At 40.4% G+C, this 20569-nt stretch overlaps 1 protein-coding gene across 2 annotated transcripts in view; it reads left to right on the top strand.

Moving 5' to 3' along the window:
* The first annotated feature begins 9881 nt into the window (after positions 1 to 9881).
* znf385d (zinc finger protein 385D) overlaps positions 9882 to 20569 on the top strand; it is a 107555-nt gene continuing 96867 nt past the window's right edge. The window contains exon 1 of one of the 2 annotated variants that reach the window (XM_042490768.1): positions 9882 to 10133. In XM_042490768.1, the coding sequence (XP_042346702.1) occupies positions 10112 to 10133 (22 nt within the window). In that variant the 5' untranslated portion in view covers positions 9882 to 10111. Of the gene's footprint in view, positions 10134 to 17203; positions 17274 to 20569 lie in introns of those variants that run through there. The other variant, XM_042490769.1, reaches the window with a different exon arrangement.

Here is a 20569-nt window from a genome sequence, read left to right as displayed (position 1 = left end):
ACACCGACGCAAAAAGGCACTTTTCTTAGCATTATGATGTGCTACGGGACATTGTCAGTTTGAAACGCCTGCCAGTAACAACATAACCTATGGAGCTGCAAACTCATTAAAGGGTGGGCAGGAGTGGAGGCGGATAGCTGCTGTTCGCTTCCCATATGAATGTTAAGCCAAACCATTAGTTTCCCAAAACTTAACTATGTGCTTTTGTTGCACAAAAGGCGTAAATTGACTTGCCGTCCTGGAACATCAACAACAAACACAGAAGAATACCTAACACTGAATGTGCAGACATGAAAGTCCACTGTGTTAAAGGTAAAGTGGTTAAAATGTTCCAAACATGGCATCCACTTAAACTGATATAGATTTTTTTAGGTTGTTAAAACACATTTTGCTGCAGCTCTGTCAACAACAACATTGTTAAGCCTTGGTGGCAGCAGATCTGGTTCATCAAAGACACCAGAAAAGCAACAAAGAACGTAAACCTTACAGTTACGGCTCAAAATGACAACAGAAAAACAAGTTTGCTGATTTCACGATATTTTGCAGTTCATATCTATCGCTTGTGACTTTTTGTTAGTGCAGTGTGACCATGATTCTTGTGTACAGAAAAGTAATCACACAATGTAAATACATAAATGGCAGGCCATAAATAGCTACAAGAAGGAGGTTTGATTTCATCTGAAGGATCAGAACATAAACTCTTTAAGTAAGTTTCTTTTCATAGACATGAGTTGTAATTATTTCCATCCACTGACAGACTGTTTTGGCTTGTTTTTGATTGTGGAGAGAGTAAAAATAGAATTTAGATTGAATGTTCCGGACAAATTATAGCAGATAACAAACACAAATTTGCGTATCACATAATGTTTCCGTTAAAGGGGTCAGCTGGCGTCTCGGTGGCGCCACATGGGTCCAGCTCCCAAAAGACTTTGATTTGTTGCAGGCCGAGAGCATCAGAGGTCCTCATTTGATGCTCTCGGAGTCTCTCCTGGATTTCTCTCATTTCTGTCTCTTTACAAGCTCTTCTTCTCCGTCTCTCCTCTCCGCGGCTGCTGGTGGACGGCTTTGAAAAGTCGGGAGTCTGCCTGTTGATCAGATAGCCCTATAACTAATGAAAAGCGTCATGGAAGTGACAGCAAGATTAATGAAGTATCCCAGGCTGCACTCGCATGAGGCGCACTGGGGCTTTTCCTGCAGGGCTGCCGCCACTGCTTAACCGCTATTTATAGTGACAAATAATGCCCCATTCTGCCACCAACACCTGCGAGTCAAGGTTAAAAAACATATTCGCCACAGCCGCTGCTCGGCGGAGGACGGCAGGATGGGGGAACGGGGATAAAGGAATGGAAGATGGAAGGGAGAGGGGAGGACAAAGAGGAAGGAGAGGAGAAAGGAGAGAGCTGCCATTTCAGATATAGAATAAACTTATTTACTGGAGCTGGACTCCGCTGGGGAGTTGGGGGAGATGGCGGGGGGGCGGACAGGGAGGATGGGAATTGAGGATTAATTGAAAACATCTGTGCCGTTCAAAATGGCCGCAGCAGAGGAGCCTGAAGGGGATGATAGCAGAGAGGAATCACACACAGCACTTGAAAACATTTGTTAGATTTGATTCTGTATTTATTTATTTATTTCACTCTTAGGGAGACAACTGATGATGTCACCAACCGTCTGGCTGGTTATCTCAGTTTGTGTTGATGTTGGTGTATTTGTGCGTGTGTGTGTGTGTGTGTGTGTGTGTGTGTGTGTGTGCAAGGCAGACATCGCTTTGATCAAGAAAGCGTCTCATTCGCAGTCGATACCGGCGGCCAGAGCTCAGGAGCGGTCAATTCTGTCTGACCTTCAGCGGCAGCGTTCCAGCGGGCCAATCAGACAGAGGGTTTGTGTGAAGTGTGTGAGTGTGTGTCTGTGTGTGAGATCGAACCAGGCGGAGGTTAAACACGTGCAACCAAGACACACACAGGGACGGTCCTGCTGAGACCCTCGAGATTGTTTGAACTTCTGTTAGCAATGTTGGGCAAACACAACACATCTGTATGGAAACACAGGTGCAAATATGTGCACATATGCTTCTTGTAAACACAATTCATGTTTCAACATGCGTACGAAAATACATGCAGGCATTGATTGTCTCTGTCAGCATGTTGTTACACCAATAAACATCTTGAAAATGTTTATCTATCAATTAAGAAAATGCGATAAAGATAGTAGAAATGCATGATGACGTTGTTGGACCTGAATCTGTTTCTTCTCCTTCACACTGATGGACTCAAACACCGGCGGCTTGATAAGATGTCATTCATGTGAAGTGAACCTCGAAATAACAACCTGGCATCTTCTGCAACTCATGATTTAAAAGTTGCTCTGCAGCAAAACTCTGGGAAGTTGAGAAATGAAGTTATTTCAAATTCCCTTTGACACGCAGCACTGACAGACTGATTGTTTTGATTCCCTCTGGAACAAAGACTGCACAAAAAGACGGACAACATGTGAGCTACTCCCCTAAAAAGAAAAGCCAAAACATCTTGATCACCCCCTGGTGGTTGGCTGCAGTAAAGCTCAAAAACCCCGGCCTGTTCGTGTTAATCGATGGGCCAAACTAAAAACTCAAAGTGCATATCACACAGGCAGCATTTTTCCAAAAGATGGTTTCTGACATTTTAGGTAGTTCCAGTCACCCTGATGTTTGTTCAAGTGTTCATTTTTCTGTTTTTTTGTTTCGTTCCCTGATCAGGCTTACGGGATGAGGAGAGTGACAATAAAAATTAAACTGGGAAAAAAGGCAAGTGAAAATGTTTAAACAAAAGTTGTGATTTATTTACAAAGAAATAAGGCAATAAAAGTGTACAAAAAATGTCTTCAAAAGTGTGATAAAACTACTTTACTTACAATGAAAGTAACACTAAATTATTTAAAGGACTAAATCAATAAATACACAAAAAGCTGACCACCCTCCCTTCAAAACAGGAGTAAAGATTTCTGATTCTGGTGCACTAAAACGAATGTCCTTGGTCTGAAATCAAACACAGCACCCACACTGACAAGCTGATTCACTGGCCTCCAACTACTTGCTTTGTTCTTCAGTCCTCGTATACTGCCTGCTCCTAATCAGCTGATCAAGCACAGGTGTGCTCAGTCACGCTGTGAGGAGGGGGGAGGGGTGGCACCTGGAGAAGCACACAGCGAAGAAGAAACAGGAAACTGGCACAATTATCATTAGATATGATTGAAAAAAAATGTTTGTAATTCCCTTAATTATGTAAAATAACTCTTAATTATTTTCTTTCTTTCTTTGAACTAATTTTCAGGTAATTTTCTTGAAACATTTTTATTAATTTCCTGCTATTTTGGGGCTGTTTTTTGTTAAGTTCATTGCCCTCTTCCTATGTTTTGAAAGAAATTTGCTCAGCTTTTAAAGGGTTAAGTTCAAATTTGCAGTCTGTCTGATTTTCTGATATAACTTAAAGATCTGCCAGGATTGGGATTTTTTAAAAACAAAAAAAGCAATGCATGGAGACTTATTGCAGTGGAAATGAATTACTTTGCTGTGTTTCTGTTTTTGGCAACAGGCTGAAATATAACAGTATAAACACAGCTGAGTGGTTTAATAGTTTAACACTAAACATACCATGTAATCTGTATCTGGATTTTAAAAAAAACACACGTTAATTAAAGCCAGGTGTAAATGCATTGACTCTGTCTACTAGCTTGGTAAAAACTACAAGTAGCAGCAGTAGCTGGCAAGTTGTACCATGCAAAAGTGATTTAAAAATGAATGAATACATGGCATTGCTTCCCCTGACCAGAGACGCGCCATGTTTGTTGACAAGTCTGCCTGCTACATAATTTGCAAATTAAAATTCATAGCTGTAAACATCTGTCTAAACAGGGAGATCCAGTGTTGCTGCCTCCTCTGATGTTTCGACTCCACCAGAAAAACCGAAGGAAAAAAAATTAATAATGTGAACAACCGCAGAGCAAACGCCTCCACACAGTTTCTGTGAACAAAGCAGATAAATCAGTTCTTTACAATGACATACAGTAAACATCACATCAGGTGGGAAGCCGTGGTGACATGTCAGCTCTCGGTTTGTGCCTGTTATGTAATCACCATTTTGCATTGAGGATTACATTTGAGTCACACTATAAGCCACAAGATAAATACAAGGCCAAATTTGAAAAAGCTGGCATGTCGTTACCGCTGAAGACGTTTCTCATCACCAAAAAGACTCCTTTTGTACGTTTGCTCTCTTTGCCATCAACAGCACAAAGATGGCAGCAAGAAATGTAAATGTATTTCCTTGCTCATCTTGTTGCTACAAATCATCACCCAAACTGACATTTTTTTAAATAAGGGTCATTATTTATAAATTACATGCAATTTTCAAAAACTACCTCTACTTTCATATATTTTCCATACATTGCGTGTGAATACGACTGTGTGCATGTGAGTGTGCTCTGCAGCTCTTAATGTGTAGCAGAGTCTGTGTTTGTATGGTTGATTCAACATGCTCACATCCTGTCTTGAACAATACGATCGCTGAGTCAGTGGACCAAAATGTCAAATATGACGCTATAGGTACCATCCTGTATCTGTTTTGTGACATTCAGGGACGGCGTGCCAATTTACGCTTGTTACATGCATTGTATCTTTTTCAAAAAAACTCTTTGTTTTTAGGGTTTAGGCAGCAAACGTCTGTGGTTAGGTTTAGAAAAAAACATGATGATTTGGCTAAAATTCACATGGGAAACGAACAGTGGGCTCTTGGGTGAAAGTGTAGAATTTGTCCAGTTAATGAGTTATTAAATTATACAAAAGGGGGCGTTTCCGCCATTATTGACAGATGGGACAGCCAATCCGTGCGCTCACATTTAATGGAGCTGCTCATGATTGGTCGGACGGGTGTTTGGGCGGGAAACTCTCCCACCCCGGATATCATGACTGCACAGATGCAGGGCTCCCAATGACATCACCCTCACAAGATGGCAACGCTCGTATCCAGTATATTTTAACCTCACTTCAGCATAGCGGAGGTAAGTGGGGGCACATCATCCATCTTTATATACAGTCGATGGCTGGACCCATCCACCACCTGTCTTGTCTGCTGTTTAGTGACCTTTCAGCTTCTTATAATACATCTTTACCGGCAGGGTTTTAACCTAAAGCCGTCCAGTGGCATATCATATCGCCTGGTGCCGTCTGGCCATGTTAGAAACTACAGCGTATCATTCCACCACAAAAGGTGGTGGTGTTGGTTTCTTAGACTGAAATCACTGACAAAGGGTCATCAAATATTTGACTTTGGAATGAGAACAGGCTGGTCCACCACCCCTATCACTCATGCTATATGAAATCTCTCGCTCCTGATATTATGGTAGTTGCTGGCGGTGTTACAAACTGCGCCTGCTGCATATTATACTGCCGCAAAGACCGCCTCTGTGCATCTGTGTCTGATTCTAATGTCCACTGACAAAGCAGCAGCATTTGACAAGTTGAGTTATTGCTCGCTGCCTCTAAAACCGCCGCATCCGGTGCTTATAATATCGCTGCAGAAAATGCCCCTATGTGTGGGTGCCCAACCTCACTAACAAAGCGGCGGTATTTAAAGAGCTGGGTTGTTGCCTGCTGCCTCTAACTGATGCACCCAGAACATATTGCAAAAGTGTCTCTCTACACTGATGCCAAAATCAATCAAAAATTGGCGGTATTTGACCTGTTGAGTTGTTGCGCACTGTGTGTAAAAATGACGTACTCGGTTTGTGTCATACCACCACGAAAGGTGCCTCTTTGGGAGTAAGAACGGGATGTTTGTTTCTGTTTTTTGTAGGAGAGCATATATGTGTATGGGTGTGTGTGTTTGTGTGTGTGTGTGTGTGTGTGTGTGTGTGTGCTATAGAGCAGACTTTATCTCTTGCCGAGCTTGTCTCCGTGTGTGCATCTGTATCTGTGAATGTGTAGTAGAGGCACAGTTTGGGCATGTTTTCTGCCTGTGTGCTCAAAAATCCCATATGTGTGTGCGCGTGTGTGTGTGTGAAGCGCACAGATAGAGGGGAGCAGCAGCAGCAGTGTCTCATAGCTGCAGAAGCAGAGCAGCAGCAGCCTGATATCAGCTCCTGTTGAGTCTGATTACAACCAGCCAGAGAGGAGAGGAAAAAAACACAAAGAAAGAGACACAGAGAGAGAGAAACTCTAAGTGAGAGCAAAACAAGACAGAAGGGAGAGAAATGCAACAAAAAGACAGTCTGGGAAAGAGTGTGTGTGTGAGCATCGGAGAGGAAACAAAAGAGTGAGTGTCATCAACAAAGGGTGAGAGGGAGGTGTAAAAGATGAGGGAGGAAAAGACAAAAAGGAGAATCAATCAGTGCACTTACAAGCACTTAAGTAACTGTGTTACTAACAGCTTTTTTTGCAGTAATCAGATTACTTTAATGTGATGTAAACAAGAAACCTTGTTTCCATAATTGGGGTAGATGATTAGAGAAATCTGATTACGCTGCTGTATTTTTCTGGAAAAAAGACTTCCAACAGAGAAAATATCCACGTGACAGCAGACAGGAAAGATGTGTCGCGATGTAACTACGTTTCAAAATAATTTAATTTAAAGTCTGTCTCAGATTTGAATTAACACAAAAAAGCTTCCTGTCCGTATAAATAAATCAGGTTTGACACTTTTTACACAAACTGTGTGCTCTCTCTCTCTTCAGAGTCTGTCTTCACCATTCGAACAAATGTTCACACACACACACACACACACACACACACACACACACACACACAATGAATTTAGACATCATAAAACAACATTTTTCTAATACCAAAATTCTTAAAATAAAGTTACCCTGGTTCCAAAATAAGGTTGGGGAACAGGAGAAAAATGCACACTGCAAATAAAAATACAGCAGTAACAACAAAAAAAAAAAAAAAAGAAAAAGCTCTCGTCCATTAATGTCAATATAAATCATGTCAAATCAAATATGGCGCCAGAGTTTTTTCCTCAGTTTCCAAGCAGCAGAACGTCCAGTGCACAAGACATATTACAACTGGAGCTGAACGATATGGGAAAATAATCTAATTTAAATTTTAGACCAATATTGTGATTACGTTTTAGAGTACAGTTTTTTTTCCTTATGGTTCTTTATATTCCTTTAGTTTCTTCCTTAGCCGTGTTACTCACTAAGCAGAAACAGTAAACCAAGTGTGACCAACACAACATTCGATACAGTCAACATATAAGCTGCTCTGTCATGCACGCTGTGCTTCGCTGTTGTGATGACATGAGATGAATTTACGAGTGAACTGACATGAATAACACATCTTTATTTAGCTATTGAGTTGTAAACCCTCCAGTAGAATATCAGAACATGCAACTTCACTTGTAAACATGTGATATAGTCATCTTGTTTCGATATATGAAAAATAAATAGAAATCTTACTGATCTATAGTGAGATACAGTATTGTAAAATCACACAAATTTAAGTGCACACTGTGGCTCTGGATAACTCAAAGCCTCATAAGCATGTTGTTAACTTTAACAGCAGTTTGGAAGCCAAGAAACAGCCAAGATGGCTCTCAGCGCATCCACCATCACGCCCTCTCTCTTGCTCAACCACACATTGTGCTCCTCTCATACCAAATGTAATATGTAAACATGCAGATTGCACTTAGACCTGCCCTTGGCCATTTTTTAAAACAATAGTTCTGTGAGCATCAAAGCTTATGCATGGCATTTTACAAGTTGTTTCATTCATCTACTCTCATTCGCATGTATGTGGAGTGAAGAGCACGTGTGCACATGACACGGGGCCTGGTGTTTCACGCCCACTGGTTGGTTATATAATGTGGCATATATGTTTTTAAAGCAGATTTTGTAATCTGACAATTGCATTTCATTATATTGCGATGTCGATTTGAATTTGCTTAATCATTTAGTCCTAATAACAGCTAGGGAAAAAATCGGCCACCGGTGGCAGAATTGACACTGTACAGTACCAGCACAGAAATCCTGCACCACATTTTATTTTAAGCTTTTTTTATTTACATCAATGGAACTTCTGTTTGTCCAAATACAAATTATTTTCCCTCCTTCACAAAAGCTTGGTGTTTTTTCTCCACCATAAGGGGCCAATCACACTGAGATGCTTCACTAGAAAAGCGTCGCCAGCAAAAACATTGTTTTGGATTACAGCGCGTCTGTCTGGCGCCCCTTTCTTGCTGCTGCACGATGCATTTTTCTGGTGTTTTTTTGGCGTGCATAAAGGTAAAAGGATTTTCAACTTTTCAGCTCGAGGTATGGAGTCTCACTGCTCATCAGGGCATCTGCATCTAAATATTATAGATTTGGTATCGCTCTGTGTGTGTCATTACGTTCTGGGATGCTGCTACCGTGATGTCGTTAAATGCACATGGTGGGATGATGCTGCATGTGGTTATGTTAAGACAACAACAGCACATGGCAACCAATGTCAAGATGTCAACAAATGCACATACTGCCACTGATGGAAAGTCACGGATGGTTAGGTTTAGGCAAAAGAGGCACCTAGTAAGGGTCAGACAAAACATCACAGTCAAACGGGATGCAAACACTAGACTCCTGCATCAAAGTCCAGGTTTGTTTGACCAATCCACCTCCCCTCCCACCTGCGCTCGGACTCACCATACTCTCAGGTAGGATGGCCTGCTCTGGTGACCCGTAGGCTCTTATATTGGTACACCTTTATATATAAGACAAATCCTGGTCTGTTCCCACCGTACCTATGTGTTTTTATTTTGCAGAAAAGTACTGGGGAGTATTCATTGCATTCTCAGGACCTCTTTATGCTCTTGGTCCCAAACGCTCGGACAGAAATTAGGAAAAGACTTTTGGGTATTCTGCACCCTCAGCCTGGAATTTGTTGCAGAATGACCTGAAACCCAAGGAGCTGGTGTCATTAAATGTTTTGAAATCTGAAAGACTTAGTAGCAGATTCTATAGGATGTTGATGTTTTGAACCTTCCTGATTTTACAACTGACTCCCAGAAAGTTGTCTTTTGACTACTAAATGCACTCTCCTTTTTTGCTCTGTTTTTGGTCTCCACCACCTCCTGTGGGAAAGACCTGGCTCTTTTGCTGCCAATGCTCCACTATGTTCAGGAGATAGTTGTTAGCTGCCTGTTGTGACTAAAAATGAGTTTGAGAGTGAACCAAATCAGTAAATTTATGCCGGGACAGCTAAACAATGACCTGAAAGACGCTCAAATGCTCTGTAGACCTGAGCAGAACTGCAGTCGGGTGATGATTCCTTTCCAATTTCCAACATAACCTGATTTCTCCCAGCGACCTGTATTTTTTATTTTTTTGTGTGCATGTAAACGTGCTGAGTGAAAGCGAGAAAACGATAAGAGACAAAAAGGGTAAGTGAGGAAAGGCAGCGAGAGAGAGCGAGAAGAACACACTGCAAAGATATTTACTGAGTTGGAAACACAGCGAGAGGGAGAACGAGAGATAAGGAAAAGAAAGAACCAGGGGAGAGCGGGGGGAACAGTCGGAATAAAGAAAAAAGAAAAAGGAGCGAGCTGGAGATGGAAGCAGGGAAAGGGGAATAAGATCAAATAAAGGAGAGACAGCGGGGGGAAAGCAAGGAGTGAAAGTGAGAGAGAGAGGCTTGGTTGACACATAAAACAAAGATGAGACACCTAGAGAGAAAGAGAGCGAGAGGCATATGTGGAGGAGAGGCTGTTGCTGGAAAATGTAGATAGACACCTCGGAGAGAGAAAAGAAAGAAGCGAAGGGATCCAGTGTGCGGAGGGGCCAGAGAGGAGGAGGGGGGGAGGGAGACAGAGGAGGAGGGGGAGCTAAAGGGGAGGGGAGGGGACGAGACAGGCAAGGGAGGACCAGTATGAGGAGAGAGAGAAAGAGAGAGAGGCAGATTCGGAGGTCCACAGACAGCAGCGGCGTGCAGAGTGCAGCATGCAGACTGGCCATTGACGCTGCAGTTGGATTGAACACACATGCACAGACACACACACCCCTGAGGAGTGTATGAGACATGCCCAGGCTGCTGTCCATGGACACACACACACTGGCAGGGCACCAGAGAGGAAATACAGCAGACCCCCGAGCCTGAGGAGCTATGGAGAGCAGCATGTTTTTTGGTGAGTTTGGATTTATATGTGTTTACATCATGTGCAGAATCCTTCATTTACATGTGTTCTTACTTCTATGTGCACAGGAGAAGTGCTGGTTTCCATTAAAGGAAAGAAAGAGTGTGAAGTTACACACTTATAGGGGACCAGGCTTTTTTTGTGCATGTGCTTTATCACAGTCAAATGCATGAGTATAAGTGCACACTCCCCCCCTTTTCCTAAATGTAAATGGGTTCCAGGCTGCCTGTTACTTGTTCTGGAAACTAAAAAAAGATGGATAGGAGAGCCGGTTGCTGTTAAAGCAGAAAATATAAAGAAAGACAGCGTGAAGTTGCACACTGAGGGCTCCTAAAACTGTTGAATGAACCTGCACACCAGGTAACCTCTTTTTTCTCATGTTCTGGTTTATTGGACCTAAATCCCAGGTGGTTTAGCTGCTGAGGATACAAGCTTCAGATATCATTGTTTGACCAGCTGACCATCCACAGGAATCCGAATGATCGGGCGGCGAGAGCCACTTGATATTCCGCGTAGGATATTTGGAGAAATCGAAGGAAGGCCCCCCCTTCCATTAGTTTTTATGGAGGAGACTGGAGAAGGCTTAGAGAGACTTAATGCGCGAGTGGCTCCTCGTCAAGTGCTCTTCTCACGGCTGGCTTACAGTCACATAGGAGGAATAATTACACAGGGATCCGGAGTTCTGAGGGGGTGATTTGTTAAATGAAAGACTCCTTTTTTTTTTTATCCGGCGGATTAAAGCGATCTGAAGTTACAGACCGTGGCTTGTAAGAGCGAGAAGGATTTTCTCTTGTTATGCCATACACAGAGGAGGAGGGGGGGCGGCTGGGAGCTTATAAATGAATAAGCTGTCAGGTGCAGAGACAGTTTCAGCTCTTTGAGATCCTCATGTCGGTCAGGTGTGCAGCTGCTGGAAAGCAAAGAGGTGATGCAAAAGGGTTGTTTGGATGGATGGAAATTTGGCCCCTTTTAACCCCAAAGTCATGGCCGACCTTCGACCAAAGAACAGATATGTTGGTGTTTTGTCTCTTTTGTCAGACAAAGTACCATCTTATCTCTGGCTCTAAAGCAAAACAACAAGAGGAGTAAAGGTCACTGCTTGCGTACAGGATGTCCGTCGCTTTAACATTTATGAATCCTGAGTGCACACAGTGAAAGAGATGGTATCTCTTAAAAGATTAATAATGCTGTTTGTTCAGCATTTCTGTGATTAAACTGTTTTCTGTGAAAGTGATTAATATCATGACGCTCTTGACCTCTTGGAAACACCAAACCGGATACACGTGACACATCTCGCATTAAAATCTGTCCACATGCATCAAAAGCAGGCAGTAAAAAAACCCAGCAGGCTAATAGGTCTTGAGCGTGTGCTGCAATCACACACACTATTAGTGTTGTTGAGTCGAAAGGGCCGGAGGAGATCTCCCCGGTGCGTCTGGCTTTGCGGTCGGCGTTTAGCAGCACGTAAACGTCTTTTTGGTTAACCTCAGATTACAGAGCACATTGGGAAGTGATTGTTGGATCCCATTCAGAGACAGCTGTGTTTATTAGCGGGGCTACACTTATGACAGCAGCAAAGAGCTACAGTGTGCAGATCTGGAGGGGGGTGTTGTGTTGCGTAGCTCGCAGTCAAATGTTGTGTGCCACACGCTGGTGAGATTTATGGAATGTCATAAGAACACAGAGCTTATTCTGTAAAGGTTAATTGGAAAATCAGTGACAGTGTAGCTTTAAGAAAAAAGAAATGCTTTAAATCTAGCCTTTGTGCTCACTTTGTTCACTTTAATAGGGGTGAAATGATTTTATCCACCCCGCTTGAAGGGAAGTACTGATCTCGGAGCGTGTTAAGGGCCGCAGAATACAATCAGCACACTCCATGAAAACACAAAGGTGTTAATCACATCTTGAGCGTCATCAGCATACGAATGACTTCCAGTGAAATTCAGCTTTATCTAATAATTGGATTCATGTTTGCTGAGGGAAAAGGGAGGTTGAGGGATTATTTTGAGGCTGCGTGGACTCTCAGTGTCTCTGGACAGATCTTATCAGGAGTAGCAGCCAGGTTCAGGACCGCGAACAGGAGGCGGGCGGTGGAGGAGAGCAGCACAAGATGATTAATTATTAATGCCAGTCGGCGTCCTCCAGACATCATTTTTACTCTCTCCCTCTCTCGACATACTGCCGCAGGAGTAAAAACGCTTCAGCCAAGATAAGTGAATCTTTCAGGAAAGGGCGATGCAGAGGACAGCCAGAGTCTGAAGCACGCCGTCATACAGTAGCAGCCGTACGCATCCCGTCCAATGAGCTGCTCCTAATGTCTCGCACTGTATGTGCTGCATCATTAAACGCAGCCTCAAAGAGAATGGATAAACAAAGGCCAGTGGGTAGAAAACTTTCATCAATTCTGATCTGTTTCAAATATTTCCAGAAGTCAGATCTCATCGCACTTCATTACACTTCTGGACAAAGCAGGCAAAAAGAAAAGCATCTCCAAAGGCCTCAGGTTCTGTTTGTGTGTCAGCTGCTTTGTGGTAATTTAATTAAATTTTGTTTAAGAATATTTACCCCTAAAGCGTAATATTAACTGACAGGAAGAGGGCTTCAATGTTGCATTCATTTGTTTTGTTTGGCCATTCTGAAAGACACTGGAAAACACACGCTTAATTTAAATATTTGATATGTTAGCAAACTGTTTACAGATCCAGCAGACATCCATTTATATTCATTTTCGAGACATGTTTTTTATAGTATGAAGAAAGAAAGTGCAATTCACTCTCTACTAAATATCTGGCTCTTTAGCTGCTAAATGTTCACAAGCATATTGTTAACTTTGACATTAGGTGCAGGCAGGTGGCATAGTGTAGGTTTTTACGGCTTTTTGCTGAAGCCAGCTGCATGTTGCATCTGGAAATCATACAGATGAGCTGTGAGAGAAAAATCTATCTTCAAGACTTGCATTATTTGAGAAGTGTGCCTAACTCTTTGAAACCAGAACAAGTTGGCTGGATTTCTGTCAAAAACACTGGGAGAAGGCTATAAACAACCAAAAAAGAAATGACCAAAAGATTTGCAAGAAAGTAAAATAAAAAAACAAACAAACAAACAAAAAAAATCCATGACAATTATTTGATTTTTTTTCTAAAAGAAAAGAATATTTAATGAAACACAAAATGATGACCTTTGAAAAAAAAAAAACACTTAAAAAGTAATTTTGTAACATAATTTTAAATATGTAATATGTAAATAAAGTTTTCCGCCAGCTTTTCTTCCCCCCATTTCCCTAGCTTTTTTCTTTTTACCTAAATGTTTCCCCTAGCCTTTTCTGAGTAATTTTCTAAATCTACTAATTCCTTGCAGTTTGTGAAAAATCAGTTGTTTGTTGCCCTTTACACAGTGTTTTTGAAAGACATCTCACTAATTGCTCACGGCTTAAAGATTCAATGTTGCATATTCTGAAATTAATTAATGTGCAAAATAATTATCATGCAACAAATTTAGTATTCTAGCAAAAGAATACTCTGCGAAATGCAGAGTGAAAAGGGATATGCTGAAACCTGCAGGTAAATCAGGCCATGATCACACCACATTTCATGATTTATACTTCGTTTAAACATGTGGTGTTTGTTTGCTGTTTTCTGGTTGGTTATTTGAGAGCTGCAGACAGAAAGTAACCAGTTTGTAGCTTTCTGTGTGGCCTAAAATACAAATCTGTGGCAAAATTTTGCATAAACAAACATTTTTCAACCTCAAATCTCACATTTAACCACCACATATTTGCTGTTAGTGGCTGCATGAGAAGCTCAGTGTGAGAAGTCTCCACTCGGCTGCAAGACTTCATTCACTGTGTAAACAAAGCCAGTGCTGAGGGACACTGTGCACAGGGTGCATCACTGATTTAATATAACAAAACTTAAAAATAAAATAGAAATTTTTAAAAGGTGTCAAATGACTGACAGCAGTGGCTGCCAAACAAAAACTGTAAAATTAAGGTAAAATATACAAAAAATTCCCAAACAATAAATTTGTGTTTCTCTGCAAAAGCTTATATGAAAACTTCAAGTATTATACTGATTTTTCCTAAATTATTGCTAACACCTTCAATATAGTGTTGACACTGAAAGTTATTTTAGTGATTTTTTTCCTGAATGATCAAAATCAATCACTTTTAATAATAGACAGTCAAATGGCTGGTGGCAACAACTGCCTACAAATACTAAAGAATTGAAGCAAAATATTGTAATTCAAATAAAGTGCAAAACAAAAAAAAGCACTGTCATTTTACAGATTTTATACTGAATTAGAAACACTTTCAATAAAGTGATGGAACTGAAAGTTTAACAAAGAAGCATCATTACTTAACTTTTTTTTCTAAATTGTTATGATAAAACACCTTCCATAAAGTGAAAAATGGTAACATGACTGGCTGCAGATTTTTACAAATCTGTAAAATTAAATATCAGAATTCAAGTAAAGTTAAAAAATAGCAAAACATTTACAAAAATTTTCAGAAACACTATTATTTTACAGATTTGTCCTGATTTATTACAATAAAACATCTTAGATAAACTGTAAAACAGTCAAATGACTGGCAGCAATTGGTGCCAAACAAAACTGTGAAATCAAAGCAAACTATTGTAATTCAAATAAAGTGTAAACACAATAAATAACCATTAGTTTCTATTGAAAACTTTGCAGAGAAACACTGTAATTTTACTGATTTTTCCTGATGTATTACAGTCAAATGCCTTCAATGAAGTGACGGCACTAAAAGCTAAACAAAGAAACCTTGTTTTTTTCCTTTTGTTTTGTTTTCTAACAAATTTTTCCAGAATTATTACGATCAAAAGCTTGTTATTTGTACCTTGTTTGTTTGGCTTTTAACTTGTTTCGATCAGTTTGGTTTTGATCACCTTAATAAATGTCCCTGACAGAAAAACAGAAAATGAAACCAGGCTGGAGACAAAAGTGTTAATTCCAAGTTTCTGCTGTTTTATTCTGCTTCACTCTCAGGCTGCTATGACATTCTCCTACTAGTTATTTTAATGACTGTCACCTGCTGACCTTGCAGAGTGGAGCAACTCTCCTGTGTGACTCTCCATGCAAAGTAGACGATAGCGTCTGCTGGAGTGACGCAGCCCACCTGGGCCCTGCACTCTGCCGCTCCAGTCAAAATTTAGTAGCTGTCCACAGAACTCAAATATTACCATTTTTTTGCCAAACTCAAGTCAAATATTGACACTTCTAACAAAGTGATAATTGCGTATGCCATCTGCACTCCTCTGCCAGACTCTGCTGTAAAAGGCTTTTTCAGTCTTGGTGCTGGTGCATCTTGAAATCAGCGTGGCACTCGAAGGTTGGGGTGAAAGTCCAGATCAGCAGCCAGAGCTCATTTTCCTGCTCTGCTTTCTATTTTGCACTTTTGCTGGCTGGTGACAGATGATCAGGCTTCAGAGAGCTGAAACAGTATCCCCTGCTGCACGCTGGAATGTGCCTGTATGTTAGGACATGTCAGCTGCAGAGTGATTGTTACGTTACCTTACACAACAGGAGACAAAAGGAATATTTGACTTACTTTACCCCAAATGTTTTGAGGTTTAGTAAGGTATGTGAGGTTAGAGGAGGTTAAATCCAGTAAACAGTAGATAATGTGTCCAGTGGGAGAAGCAGGTACACTTATGATAAGACTATTCAATTCCACTTTTACTTCTTTATGCAACTATATATATATATATATATATATTTAGTTACCTTTACAAATTTGGATTTTTAGCGAGACTGGAGTCATGACTCTGTGGTAGACAGTTTTGCAAATTTCCCTAACTGCTCTTTCATTTTTATTCACACATATTGCATAAATTCAAATAGTATTTTTAAAAATATTTTAACTATATTTTTCATCTGCTCTATATTTAAGTTTCTTGATTTTTGCAGTCCTTGCTTTTATTAAATTTTCTCTTACTATGTTTATTTTATGCACCAAAACACCAAAGCAAATTACTTGTATTTAAACCACGTGGCAATAAATTTGTATTCTGGCACTGCTGGTCTGCCATTTGTGTCTTATGTGCACAGAAAGTGATGATGTTCAAAAAAGTTTTTAAGAGGTTCTCCTCTGATCTTTTTTCTTTGGGTCTAGGTATGAAAATATCTTTTGGTCTGTCCACTTCTTTGGTCCAGACTGAAATATGTCCAAGTTGTAATAAAGTTTCTTGCACATATTAATGCCCCCCTTGGCATGAATTTTTGAGTGATGCCTTAACTTTTAATCTGGCGCCATCATCAGACCAAAATTTTTTATTTTGTTTGGCACTTTGGTTTATGACCAAATATCTTCAAAACAAATTGCATCAGCCTCAGATGTACTTTGTGTTTATTGCTCATTATCAAATGTTAGCATGTAAAAGCTTCAGTGGCCCCTGTTGTGTCTACACATAATACATCCAAGCTGCATCCACACTAATATATTTCCATTTTAAAACACATAATTTTTGCTACATTTATTCATATTCTGACATTTTGGAACATCTTAAAGGGAGAACATTTTAGTTTTAAAATGTATTTGCTTAACAATTGGGTTAAATCAGTCACAACATATCAAGGCAAAACATTATAGCTAATAACGATCCACGGATCTGCACTGATGTATTGATTAAATGAGCAAAGATCCCCTTTCATCATTTTAAAGTGAAAACACTGATCCATATCAGCCTCTTTTAGATGCGCTTTTATTTTGAAAATCTGTGTCACTGTCACACAGCGTCAGGTAGATGATGCGAAGCAGCAAAGAGAAAACGCCGTTTACTCAAGGATAAATACTCACTGTGGAAATATGCGGTTTTCGGAGAAACTTGGGCTTAACAAACAGAGCACATGACACATGAACACTAAAGCTGTACTCAGGACACACGACGCAAATGCCGGCACCTCACTTCTTCTTGCTGAACTAACGTCTTGCTAAGCTAACGTCTTGCTAAGCTAACGTCTTGCTAAGCTAATGTCTTGCTAAGCTAACTTCTTGCTAACGTTACATTAGCTGCCCTGTTTCAACAATGTTTGGCTGAAAAAACCGAGCATGCAGGCTGAACTTCGTCCGTGCTGTTCTGTCAGGAGATGCAGAGACTTGAGTCAGCGGTGAGTAAGAGAAATTATAAATAATAAATGAAAATTGGTTAAGTTATAAGTAGATGAAAAGTCCGCTAGCCGCTAAGCTAATTTAATGTAAACTGCCGTAGGCTTATGCTATTTACGTTAGCATGTGGAGGAAAGGTGACTTGCAAGAGACAGGTGTTTTGTCTGTGATGCTTGGCAGTTATTATTGAGCTGAGTTTCATACTTCTGCTATAAGATGTTGTTAATCCATGTTTTGAGGATGTTGGGAGATGTTGGGAGAAGTTTTAGGGAAAAGCTCATGGTTTGAGTCAAAATGAAAACATTTTTCCAGGGAGGATTTTCTGAGTGAACCAGTGTTAATCATTTGCCAAAGCAAAAGTAAAAATATACAAGGAGTACCACCCTCCTCTGCTAAATGAGCACATAATATAAAAAAAAAAGTCGTATCCTTGCAGATTTTGTGATATCTGCAAATGAAATGAAAGATAAAATGAAATGAAGCCAGTGATTTACACCCCTAATAGCTAGGTCTACGTAGCCTATCTTTTGTGATTTTAGTCTTCTTGTGGTGATACTTCTCTCCTGTTGCCATGGCCTCTTCTGGTGATGGATAATACTTTAAGTACTGCTTTAAATTTTGACCATATTTGCTTTGCAACAACTCCTCATCTGTTCTCCTCTGCCTTGATCACCTCACGTTGCTTTCAGTAATAGGTTAACCTTGTTATCAGTCTAAGTAAAGAGTTCTCTGGTTTTTCTTTTTCACCGTCTCTGTAGAATTTTCTGAACTGAGCAACCAACCCCAGATTTAGACAATCTGCTTCCTGTTTCCATCCTGGCACACATGCCAAGTTTGTGTGCGTGGTCACGGTGCTAAAACGCTCATGTGTATGGAGATCATTTTCATTTTAAAACCCTTTAAAAATTAAAATGTGGATTTTGCCTCAGGTTCAGTCTTGAGCGTATAGGTCCCCTGCGTTTTGGCAGCGTTCGGGGCCACACTCAATAAATGCAGTTGAAAAGGAAGAAAATAGACTTGAAGCATAAAAATGCACTTTGGGTTATGTTTGCATGCATATAGTGTAAAATGCGAGCTATTGGAAGCCTTTTTACAAAGCTAGATTGTTTAACCCTTAAAAAAACATAAGAATATTGGCTTGATTTCTTTCAAAAAAATATGGGAAGAAGGCAATGAGCGATGAAAGAAGAAATGACCAAAAATTAGTGAGAAATTATGAAAAAGCACAAGAAAATTACCTGAAAATTAGTATAAAAATGTAACATCAGTAAAAAACAAAGAACCAGTAATGACCTTGAAAAAGTGCTTAAAATTTATTTTAAATAATTGTAACCTAATTTTAATTATGTTATTACAATACATTTTTTCCCTATTTTTTTTTCTTTTTTCCCCCGTAGACATTGTTTCTGAGCCTTTTTAAAAATAATTTTCTAAATGTACTTACTTCTTTAAATTTACCAAGTTGCTCTTTGCCTTTTTAGCCCATGTTTCCGAAAGAAATTGCACCAGTATGCTTTGGGTTTAAAGATTTAAAATACGTGTTAAAGACACCTGAAGAGTCATTTTACTTCTGTTTTGAAAGGGTTAAGATCATCTGTTCCTTAAGGTATCTGCTCCAGGCGTTGCTGCAGACTCTTGCATATTATCAGCATATAAAATGTGATGCATTGTTTTAGATTAAACTGCCCACATTATGAAGAGTAGTTTAAATTAGCTCTTTGCCCAGCTGCAACATTAAAAAATAATTGTGGCATAATAGAGTTACATAATGGGAAATGGCCAATTCTGCACAAGTACCAAGTACCTTTTGAATGCACGACTTGTATTGCAGTGTTTTTACATTATTGTATGAGTGTTTTGGCTGAAGTAAAGGATTTGAATGCTTGTCCCACCAGTGACAGAGTCAACAGACAAACTTGAGACCTTATTATGAAATTAATTGCTTCTGATGTGATGTTACAGAGGAGAAAACTCAGACTTCAGCTGCAGTGACATGTTGTATTTCATCTCCTATCACTCAGTAAACCAAACACAACACTATCAAAAAAATTCACATTTCAGTTTGTCACTCTTCAGCTCTAGCTGTGGACTAATCCCAAACATCAGCCGCGGTGTGTTTGAATGGCCTATTTTGACTATCGGAGCTGTGTGTGGTGGATTTGGCCGGGCACGAGGTGAGGCGTGCCTGCGGGCTGACGTCAGCCCCGGCATGTCGAGCGATGGCACGGTCGAATGATCTTTACAGAAGGACATGCTTTGCTAAAGTTGGGACTAAGACGTGCCTCCACATGAGAGACGGCATGTCTTCTTTTTCCAACAGATGGCAGCGCTCCGGCGACTGGAGGGAGAAGACAGAGTGAGAGAAGGGGAGACAGTCTGTGGTTTTTCCCTTTTCTCCTTTCGCCTTTATGACTTTTGCTTTTTATTTACCCCTCACCACTGCCTGGGGACCAAAACGTGGCAAACCTTGTTTTTATTTGTCTCAAGACGGCGGTTTGATACTGTATCTGCCAGCGCTTTAGAGCCATGCTGGCCCAGAGTTCCACTGTTGTTAAATGTGCAGCGATATAAAAAAATCGTCCCTCTGGTTCTCATTACAGCTTTGTGAAATGGCTTCTTTAATTCCTAATGTTTTGGAGGGCTGTGACGGTTTTCTCTGCCTTTTTTTTGGATCCCCTCGTGTTGAAATCGGCCCTGTGCTGTTTCCAATTGGTGGTTTATAAAGCGCTCTGCTGGCGTGGCGCTCTCACATGACAATAAAAGAGAAGTATTTACTTTTGTTTTTCCTAGAGATGTGAGGGCCAGGCCTCTCTCTCCATTGACTCATCTCATAAGACACACTGTGACTGCTGCAGTCATTCCACATCAGCTATTTGCGGGGACAATTTCAGAATGAGAACATCTGTTTGGGAGAGATAAACATCATTGCAGCATCACTCAGTGGTCATCTGCTTGTACGACTTGTTCTCAGTGCATCGTTTGGGTCTGATCGTGATTACATGAGGAAACTGAAATCAGAATATTCACAAGCCCGCGGCCAATTTATCACAGACACGATCTTTGAGCCAATTTACAGTAATAGAGACCATTCACTAAACAGTGGTGGTGGTTGAAGTGTTGATACAATTATCTAGTACAAGTGGAAAACCAGAATGTGAAATCCTCCATTACAATTACAAAGTTCTGCAATCAAAATGTATTAGCAAATACAGTAAATAAACCAGATTAATGTGTACTAATACATAGAGAGTAGATGTACCAGAGGTGTGGATTTGAGTCACAAATTTGATGACTTTAG

Source organism: Plectropomus leopardus, chromosome 7 (genome assembly GCF_008729295.1).
Source record: "Plectropomus leopardus isolate mb chromosome 7, YSFRI_Pleo_2.0, whole genome shotgun sequence".
Taxonomy (NCBI): domain Eukaryota; kingdom Metazoa; phylum Chordata; class Actinopteri; order Perciformes; family Serranidae; genus Plectropomus; species Plectropomus leopardus.
This window is presented reverse-complemented; position numbering and strand designations above follow the sequence as displayed.